An 11,081-nucleotide genomic window follows, 5' to 3' on the forward strand; every position below is an offset into this window, starting at 1 on the left:
CAACTGTAACTGCATACCCAGCGCAATGACTATACCCCATTGCACTCAATGGTTATTAGGGTAAAATCATATACGGTAAGTGCTGTTCGTTTCATTTAAAGTTATTTTTTGCATATACATAACACGGCAAATCATAACTATCCATTCGATAACTGTTAAAAGAGCTTCCGATGACTTTTTCATCAGGTCTCTTTTTCAGTCATGGCTATCCGAAAGACACTATGTTATAGAGACTACAAGTATCTTTTTTCTCTTCTACGATATTAAAATTATGCTTGGCGACTTTAACGCTAAAATGGGAAAAGAAGGAACGGAGTTATCAGCCCTCATGAAAATACTTCCGATAGAGAAGAGAGGCTGATAGACTACGACGCACCACGGAACATGTTAGCTAGTATTACCACACCGAAACCTCCACAGAGCCACAGTGGTGTCCACCGATCAAAGAACCAAACCGATCAATGAACCAAATTATCAGGTTATGATAGATGACGAGCATTTTTGACGTGCATTCCATGTGAGAAAGGAATATCCACCCCGACCACTATCTTGTTTGTTTAAGGTCCGCATGCCCCTTTGTGTGATAAAGAACGTATGTCAGATATCGCGAAAAAAGTCCGCAACAACCGAGAAAGCTGAAAATATGTGTAAGTATATCGGCGAGCCCGTCTCCAGACGGTCTTGGTTTTTCTTCCCTGTAGGAAAAAGTTACTGTCACAGATCGAAATGGACAACAGTTTTGGATTTCTCGTGCTAAATCACCCATTCATGAATTTTTGAACTCATAAAAAAATTGGCCTACTAGAGGGTTAAACAAGAAGCTCACAGTCGTCTGGATATAAACGGGAAGTGGGATACGATTTCCAAATCTCTTCATGCTGAGGAAGAGATTATTGGTTACTGAAACAAACGCAGAATGACACTGGAAGAAGAGGGAAACCTCTTTTTAAAAGGAAAAAATAATCGAGAGAAAAATGTGATTGCGAAGAAATTGACATGCTAGCAGGCATAAATAGCCCTCCTTTTTTCAGATAGTATGGAAATGATCTACGAATGGTAAGTGACGACCAGAGTAAATTTAAGTTGTGATAGGGGAATTGCCTCAATATTTTTGAACATGTTGTAATTGAAAAAAGAGGAACGCGGAGGTCTTTATGCTTCAGAATGATGCTCATGTCCAAGACTGGGTGGGAACAACGATTATTTTTCTTTATTTACACGCCAGTCGTTTGTCTTTTGTGCTAACTGACGCCAATTGAAAATGCCAAGCGAAACGAGGTCCTCCTCCAGCAGGTTTTTCCAACGCAGAGAAGGTCTTCCTTTTCCTCTGTTACCAGAATCGCAGCCCGCGTTGAATACTTTCAGAGCTGGAGCATGTCTGTCCATTTCAATGACATGGCCAAGAAAGCGGAGTTGAATTTTAATTTGCTGAACTATGTCTATATCGTTGTAAAGCTCCCCCAGCTCATCGCTAAATCATCTGCGGTATTCGCCATCGCCAACGCGTCAAGTTCTGTGGCCATTCCATGTGAATGGCAATCAAATGATTTCCACTTCTGCGCACGGAACCATCCGCCGAATGAAATACATAAAAGATAAATTTTACAGCTTTTATGTACATACGTACGGTATTACGTCGCATTAAGTGACAACATGACCGCAAGGGTTTTCTTTCGAAGCAAATGTGCAATGCATATACCACATCAATTAATTAATGTTTAAGCGTATGTAGCTGCATGTGTGTATCATGTGTAAAACTTTACAGTAATGTGCATTGCGGCGGAGAGGTAATGTGTATTCAATCAGTAAGAAGTAAAAATGTTGAGCTACTCAGTCATTTCAGCTGTCACTTGTCCTTCGAATTTCTTTTCGTTATTATAAATTGCGCGGCGCTTGTTGAGCATCCCTTATCGTTTGTCTTTACTTCGTTGCCTTCTTCTTAATTATATCTACGCTGTTGACATAATTGCATCGTGTGACCCCAATTTAAATTTACTATTGGGGGGCGATTTCAATTTATGGAACTATGCATACATATATCCCTGAATTAAATTTGCAATGTGAATATGGAAGTTATTTTCCTACTTAAGTGCACACGTTGAGAATTGTATGTTAAAATGCATTTAATTAAGAGCCGCCATGAAGTAGAACCACCACTACGCGGTATTCAACGCTTACTCGTCTCTGTGGTTGCTGCTTAAGGTTGAAATGAATGGTTTCGTACACCTTTGTGTGAGCGCATAAATATGTATGGATTAATCCGCTGGCTGCTGCATTGAAAGCTCAGAGGTGAAACACTTTCACTTGGGTAGGCGTTGGAAATGTAAATAAGTGTTGTAAATAATTGATAAATGCGAAATTAAAATACACAAACATTGCACACCTTTCACAGAAGCGTTCGCATTTAATGCAGTGGTTGGTTGACCTTAATTTGCTTGCGCTCCATGGCGTATGAGTAATTTGTACACTTGAGATTTTGTGTGCAAGTCAGTGTTGCCAGCTTTCTTCTACAAAAACTGTGAACCTCCGGAAAAAGATGTGTTTTTGGCCATAAAACTGTAACCTTCAAAAATGTAAAATAAAGCTTGTAAAAAATTTGGGGTTTTTAATTTTATTAACCATAAATAACTGAAAACATTTCATTTAAAACAGGGATGGAAAATAAGTATTTTTTTAATTTAAATTAAAAACATTAAGATTTGTAAGTTTCATGCAGCAATTTTTAGTGTACTCACATATCTGTCTTTGTATGTCCTACCGTAATCCAGAACGATTTTTAGTTTTTGAGTTTTACTAATAAAAATTGTAAATAATAATTCAAATATGCATTTTATTTTTTTTCTCAAAAATAATGATCACTTCTTGATTTAAAGTTTTTTGATCGATAGTAATGATTATGCTTAAATTTTTTTCACTCAAGAATAGTTCTCAGCTTTTGAGATTTATATATTCATTTGAGCATATGGATTACATTTGAGTATTATTCTTGAGTGAATAAAACAAAACACAAAAATTGCAACATAATCATTATTCACGCTAAAAACCATTGAGCGAAAAATTATAAACTAAAGAATTATAATTACTTTCGAGCAAAAAAGTAGAAAGGATAATAATAATTAAATGTCTATTATTACTTTTTAAATTATAATGATTGCCATCCCTGTAGTGCGATTTTCTAGGCTACACTTGTTATTTTTAAGTCAGCCAAACGAAAATTTTATCAATTTAGCTATTCAGTAAATATTTCCCTAACAAGATTCGTTAGCGCTAAATCAGTTGTTGTCATTAAGGATAACAAAGGCTGCTTTTTTGGTGTTGGTCTAGCTTGGTGTTGTTAACAAACATAAAAAGTACGTTCTATAATTTTTTCGTTTAGAAAAAATGCATAGCACCGCTGAAAAAAAACAAAAATCAAAGGATTTTTCAGCAACATCAAACTTACACTTTGTTGTACTAAAATTTAACGGGCTGCAAACTTGCATACTTTTTTTTATATTATTCTGACAAAATACTTGAAGTTTTTCGAACGTTTGTTAAATTTTAAGTATTGCACAAGGTATAAAACTAGAGTTTATATGGTATTAGATTTAATGTGCACTATTAAAAAAAGTAACATGAATTAAAAAAAAACTTGTTAAATCTTGTCTGTATGTGTTCCGGTTATAATTTTCCACTAGGGCGTAAAACAAATATAGAAAACTGGAAGTTAAAAGGAGATAAGTCTATTTTTTTTTATCTTATAGGAAATGAATATGCCTTGAATTTAAACGAATTGAATAATTAAAGTTTTCAATTTATTACGTGTACATCGTTTATTAAAGATCATATACATATGTACCTATGTGTTTGCATATTAGATATTTCTTTATTAATCATCATGACACTAGCAAAAAAATTAGTCTACCAAATACATACATACAGTTGTGGAAGAAATAAAAAAAAAGTTCTATTTTGACCAGTTTTGGCTATATTACTTTTGTTTATTAGATGTTTAATATTTTTGTATAAAAGTCTAGCGCATTATATAATACGCACCATATAAATCTACTTTTCAAACGTTATACAAAAATTCAAAAAATGATAATAAAAATTCGATACACTTTACCATAAACCCCCAAAGATTCAAACTTTTCAATCAGATTTTTTTTGAATTTTGGGTATGCAGTTTTATAGCCCATTAAATTTAAATAGGAAAAACTGCAAATTTGAAGACGCTAGAAAATCGCTTTGATTTTTAATAATTTTTTTTTGGCTGACAGTGTTGCGCATTTCCTTCCATATAAAGTATGCTCGACCATGCTCAAAATTTCTTTATGTATGGAAGAAAATGCCCAGTAGCGTCAACAAAAAATGTATTAAAAATCAACGCGATTTTCTAGCGTATTGCAATTTGCACTTTAACCTACTAAAATTTAATGTAAAAATGTCCATACAGTGATTATTTTTAACCGACTTCCAAAAAAGGAGGAGGTTATCAGTTCGTCGGAATATAAATAAAAATTAAAAATAAATAAATATTCCACATTTTTACACTAAAGTTTAGTAGGTTAAAGTGCAAATTTATATCAGAATTGAAGTCGGTTTTGTTTTTTACTTAAAAATTACTTGTTTTAAATACTAACAATCTTTTTCGTGTTAAATGTTTTTTGTAAACTTTTTATTCACAGTTATTTGCGAGTAAATTATAGAAGCGAAATTCAAAATTGTGTTGTTTGCTACTTATGTGTATTTATCATCAAACATCAAAGCTGCTGCAGCTGACAGCCTGCCAGCTGAGCTATGCAAGTACGGCGGCGAGGTGTTGATGAGGTGCATGCATTAACTCTTATGTAGAATTTGGTCAGATGAACGCATGCCCGACAGCTGGAATTTAAGTATGCTCTGCTCAATTCACAAGAAAGGCGCCCCCGCCATTCGCGCCAACTACCGCGGGATCAACCTTCTAAGCATAGGGTACAAGGTCTTATCGAGCGTATTGTGTAAAAGATTGAAGCCCACCGTCGATGAACTGGTTGGGCCTGATCAGTGTGGCTTTAGGCCTGGAAAATCCACCATAGATCAGGTATTCACAATACGCCATATCTTGGAAAAGACACGCGAGAAAAGATCGACACTTACCAACTATTTCTTGATTTTAAAGCCGCTTTCTAGGGATAAAGCGATACCATGGAAGTATCCATACCTGTACTTAGAAGCAACATCGAAAGAAAGTATCGATACCTATTAAGTACTGGGATAAAAGTATCAATACCTACTTATATCGATATTTTTACCTATATAAGAATTGCTTGTATAAAAGAACACACTATCACATATCTCTGAATTTTTGTCAAAAGACCTTTTGTAACTATATTTTTTTTTGACGAATGGTACTTAATCTTTGTAAGAAAAACTTAAGTTTTAAAACCGGTTTTACTAGGACCGCCGCCCAAATTCCAAAAAAAAAGTGCAAAGTCCAATAAGTTGCTTTTTAAAAAGACCACAGAATTTTGTTAACATAATTTTCTTCTTTTTATGTACGTATTTTATTTGTTATGCATAAATATTTATCTATTACAAGGGAAAGCGATTGAGATCAAAAATATTTACATATTTTATAAATTATTTCATACAAATTATGTTATTAATTAATAAAAAGTTATCTGTATTACAACACTGTTCAACAGAATTTTTGGGGTGTACAAATGGACTGATAAGGCAATGCAGGAGTAAAGTCCTCTCTTGACGTACGAAAACCATACTCTAAAAGTCACTCATCCTGGCCGAAATTTTGTTGATTTAATAGAAAAAGGGTGTGAAGCTTAGTAAATTTTATGGAAATGTGGATTTGTTAAGTTCATTCCACCCGAATAAATACATATGTATATATATGTTCTTACAAATATATTATCGTCCAAGTGTGTTTTTTGTTAAAACCCCTTTTTATTCACTCAGGTGGAAACAAACTCAATATAAGATACTATTTGAATGCTAGAAATTGTAAACGTACAAAAAAAGAAATTTGTACTATGACTCGGATATCTAGGCGGCTATTCAGGCACTCATTTCTTCTTCGGTTAGATGTTAACTAGTGGATGACTTTAGGACAGAGCTGGCCTAAATTACTGATCAATATGAAAAATTAAATTAGAAAATTAAAAAAAAAATAAATAAATAAGAAAATAATACTTAAAAATTTAATAAAATTAAAACAAATATTTTTCTTGTAAAAAAAAACTAAAAATTAGGAGATACTCGAATTAAAAAAGATAAAAGAGTAAAAAAAATAAGTTCTAGAAATTCAATAAAATTAGACAAATACATTATTCTTTTTAAAACGATATTATCTTAAAATTAAAAGCAAATGAAATCAATGAAAGAAAAACAAATTAAATAAAAAATTTAAAGTTTCTAAACATGAAACTAAAAAAATATATTTTTTTTTTAAAAAACAAAACTAAAAATTAAACTAAAAATAATAAAATAAAAGAAGTTCCTAAAACTAAATAAAATAAAAAAAATTAATTTTTAAAACAGTAATGCTGTATTGAATGGCAGAATATTTAATGACAAACTTACGCATTAAAAATTTCAAATTTCATTATCAGTTATTTTTATATTATGTTTGTTCCACAAGCTACTCGAAGTCTCTTCGAGTTACACATACGCGTTCCACAAGTAAGTTTTAGAGTTTATTTGATATACGCTGACAGTTTGAACTTTGCTCGAGTTTTTCTACAAGTAGCTTGTGGAACAAACCTTTTATTTATGATTATTTTGATACCGGAAAATGATACTGTTTAAAGTTTTACTTTAACGCAGCCTGTATTAAACTAATGGTGATAATTTTTTTTTTGTGTGTACTAACATGAATACCATTAATTTTAGTAAGGCTGATATTAATGCACGTAATCATGTTTTCATATTCCACCACGCATTCAATCATCTTCTTTCTCTTTTTTTAATATTCCACAAAATCTTTCTCTCGAAAATTCCAAGGGCTGCTCCCTCGAATGTTGTCATTGTTTATGCTTACATTAAATTATTTCTTAGTAATTGTATAGTTTACGAAATTCAAAAATTGTCACATTGTTTCAAAAGGAAATGAAAATCTGAAATCGATACTAAAACCACCATACACTTTTCCAACTCTTTTACGCCAAGCCTTGTAAATTCTCTTTTAATTACTCAACTACCTTCCGCAGTTTTCATTGAGTACATGCATCCCCGCTAGATAATTGCTTAATTTTTGCACGCACAACCCTTAATTTTAAATCAATTTAGCGAAAGCCAATGCAAAACAGTAATTAAGTCTATACCCACTGCGGCGGAACGATGTGTCTCATTAATTTCAAGTTCTCACAATAATCAAACTCAACTCAGTGGCGGAAGAATTGATATAAAACACAAATCCGTAGGCAGTCTCTTGGTCAAAATTAAGAAAACGTTCAACGAGTTTTGTTCGTAGAAAATTTTTGTCAGCAAAAAATGGTTCAGAAATTATTTTTGTCAAAGTCCTTGGTCAATGCGCCAGTTGACACAGTCGCATTTTTCGACATTTTCTGGATGTGCTGGAAGCTGATGGGCATTTCAATCAACTCAAACAAGTGGTACATATGGCTCTACGATGCCATGGTAAACATTTTCATTACCATATTCTATCCTATACATCTGACTGTTGGCTTGTTTCTGGTGCCCACGCTTGCGGATGTCTTCAAGAATTTAGCCATAAATATAACCGATGTAGCCTGCAGCACCAAGCATTATCTCTTTCGCTATAAGTTGCCGAAAATTCGTGAAATGCAGCGGCTACTAAAGCAATTGGACGAGCGAGTTGTAGCCAAGGATGAGCGCGATTACTTTCATGAAAATATACGTCTTGGTGTGCGAAACATTATGCTTGTTTTCTGCGCTTCCTACACAGCTGATGCTTTGGCCTCAGCCATAGACGTGCTGTCCAAAACTGAGCGGGAACTAATGTATCCGGCTTGGTTTCCTTTCGATTGGTCAGCAAACAGGTATACGTATTACGTTGCGGTTTTCTATCAGATTTTCGGTGTGTCCATGCAGATCATACAGAACTTAGCACACGACACATTTGCGCCGATAAGTTTGTGTGTAATGTCTGGGCAGGTGCGTTTGCTGGCGATGCGGGTGGCCAAGATTGGTTATGATGAATCGAGAACACTGTCGCAGCATGAACGCGAGTTGAACGAGTGCATTGAGGATCACAAGAAGTTGTTGAGGTTGGTTAGAGAAATTCTATTAATTTCCATTTATTTCATATTTAAAACATTTTATAATTTGTATTTCAAGGATTTTCGATCTACTGCAGGACATATTTTGGTTCACTCAAATTGTACAATTTTCCTCGGTTGGCTTGAACATTTGCTTGACCGTTGTGTTTCTGTTGCTCTTTGTTGAAAACATCTTCGGCTATGTTTATTACACGGTTTATTTTATTTCCATGGCTGTTGAGCTTCTACCGGCTTGCTATTATGGCAGTAAAATGCAGGAAGAGTTTCAGGACCTCCCTTACGCGATCTTCAAGTGCAATTGGATTCCACAGCGTAAAAGCTTTCATCAAAATCTACGCATCTTTACGGAGCTTTCAAAGAAGCCACTTACACCAACTGCTGGCGGAATTATAAACATTCATTTGACATCGTTTGTTGCAACTTGCAAAATGGCTTACTCACTTTACACTGTTCTAATGAATATGAAGTAGAGTGAAAAAATACTTTAAAAGAAAAAAAAAACGATTTCTATATTCTCCTTTGGCATTATAAAAATGCTGAATATACTTATTGTAGCTGAAAACATAATAATGCACACATTTAGTAAATTTGTAGATCAAATGATAATCTATTTATTTTCAGCACACAAAGTAGCAATGAAATAAAGAAACGCTAAACTTACTTCACACTTTCTACATTGAAACTCGGATTTTAGGACTGCATATTCAGGACTTGCTGTCTTTCTTGGATTTGACTTAAAAATTAAATTTTGCTAACGAAGTCGACTACGACCATCTCCCAAGTTATACTTCTCATCTTTGGATGGGCTCTTTTATTAGTGAACGGAATGATAACTGCATTAGTTGCATAAATTTAAGCCCTTACTTGGCCCACCGCCCTTGTGCCACCATCTTAAGTGCCTTTAAATTTTGTCATAGGTGCTCTCAAACTTCCCTTTGGCAATGATGACTGTGTCATCCGCATTACTTTGGAAGCGGCTATCATTAAAAAAGTTGTAGTTTGAAAGTATTTTGGAAAGGGTTGCCTCTTGTTCGAAAAGACAAATTTAAATTAACTATGGGCAAGCTATCTGAAAAACTAATATATGGGTGTTAAATAAAAGATTGTTAGAAACCTACAGATTGAACATTGAAAATACTACTGAGGTGTTTTACAAGCGTTGCCACCCGTTTAAAAATTAAACTCATTTAATTTAAATGAATAACTACAATATGGGTATCAATCGAATCAATCGGTTTTTGATAAGGGTTATTGGTAGGGGGATTGCCACCAAGAGGGATTTAATAGGGCTTTAGTAGGAAAATATTTCGAAGAGGTTTGTTACCCGATTTAAAAGTCGATTTTAAATTAGAAATATTCAGCTTGAACAGAGGGTTGCCACCTGTTTTAAATCTAAATTCGAATACAATTATATTATAAGTTTAATGAGTTATTACAATCTCGGTTTTAATCAAGGAACATATATATAGCAGGGACTCCACATGTTTGGAATTTCAAATTAAAGTTGAATTATAGGAATTAACGGTTTAAAAAGTAAAATTAAAAATTTTCAATCATTTTAACGAATAATTACAATTGCTTCATTTGTAAACTACATGTATATGTATGAAAAAGTATCACAAGAGGGAGGTTTAAGATAGTTTTAGTTTGAAAATATTTTGAAGATATTTAAAAAATTTTAAGTCCGCTGATTTTCGTATATTTTAAGTATGTTGAGTTTAATTAAAATAAATTACACCTAATGTAGCACGTACAAATTCCATATACTCAGCGAAGCGGGTGAGAGCGATCTAGTTGTACATACATAAATACGTACATTAGACTGCATCGCCAAAAAAAGGTGGGGTTTTCCGCCAGGACTACAAAATCTATTATATTTTAAGACGTATTAAGATTTAAGCAAGCTGAAACGATTTGAAAATATCTCCAAAAATTGAGTTTTTCATGAAAATAGTTTCTTAAGGAACTTGCCCTCTGATAAAAAACAGATTAGGCTTAAAAAGGCTGCATAAAAATATTTAAAATTCGTTTCAACGGAATCGTAGTAATGATATTTTTGATCATGTTTTTTTACTTTTTTTTAAAGATTGATTTACGAAAAACTTAAATAACTGGGCCAAAACTATTCTGATTTAGAATTATGCGATCTCGGTAGAAAGATATTTTCAAATTATTTTTATTTATGTGCAAAAAGTCATTCGAGTCCAAATTTTTTATTTTATTTTTTCAAATACAAACACATCTTAATCCAGTTTTGAATGACGTTCGTTCATCCTACCTTTCTCTTTCATCCTTTGAATGAACTTATTAGCAAAGAAATAAAAAGGGTGAGAAAATGCCTTTCCTCACAAGTCTAAATCGGAAGAGTTTTGGCCCAGTTATTTAAGTTTTTCGTAAATCAATTTTGAAAAAATAAAAAAACAGCATCAAAAAATTCATTATTACGATGCCGTTCAAATTTTTATTTTTTTTTTTAAATATTTTTATGTAAATTTTTTAAGCTTAAACTGTTTTGTCATTTGAGGAGATTTTTTCAAAAAACATCTTCAAGAACTATTTTAATTCATAAAAAACTCCATTTTTGGAGGTATTTTAAAATTGATCCAGCTCGCTTAAATTTTAAAATTGTCTCGAAATATTTTGGTGGACGTCTTAAAATAGAATAGATTTTATAATTCCAATGGAAAAACAGTACCGATTTTTTTTTTGTATGGGGAGTGATACAGTCTAATGTACATATTCTAGTTCAAGAATGCACCTCATTATGTCCGCTAGATGTGGTGATGGACTCTCAACACTTAGGTTGACCGATGCCATCTAGCCCTGTACCCTTTTTGCCTTCAA

The 11,081-nt window shown here is 33.1% G+C and overlaps 1 protein-coding gene across 1 annotated transcript; it reads left to right on the forward strand.

The window, feature by feature from the left end:
- Positions 1 to 7,467: 7,467 nt before the first annotated feature.
- Positions 7,468 to 8,707, forward strand: LOC108378406 (odorant receptor 33b-like). Its single transcript, XM_017634704.1, has 2 exons — positions 7,468 to 8,225; positions 8,296 to 8,707. Exons 1-2 carry the CDS (start codon positions 7,468 to 7,470, stop codon positions 8,705 to 8,707), a joined length of 1,170 nt encoding a protein of 389 aa, XP_017490193.1.
- Positions 8,708 to 11,081: the final 2,374 nt, after the last annotated feature.

Source organism: Rhagoletis zephyria, unplaced genomic scaffold, assembly GCF_001687245.7.
Source record: "Rhagoletis zephyria isolate East Lansing unplaced genomic scaffold, Rhagoletis_zephyria_1.1 Rzeph_scaffold_14044, whole genome shotgun sequence".
In the NCBI taxonomy this organism is placed as follows: domain Eukaryota; kingdom Metazoa; phylum Arthropoda; class Insecta; order Diptera; family Tephritidae; genus Rhagoletis; species Rhagoletis zephyria.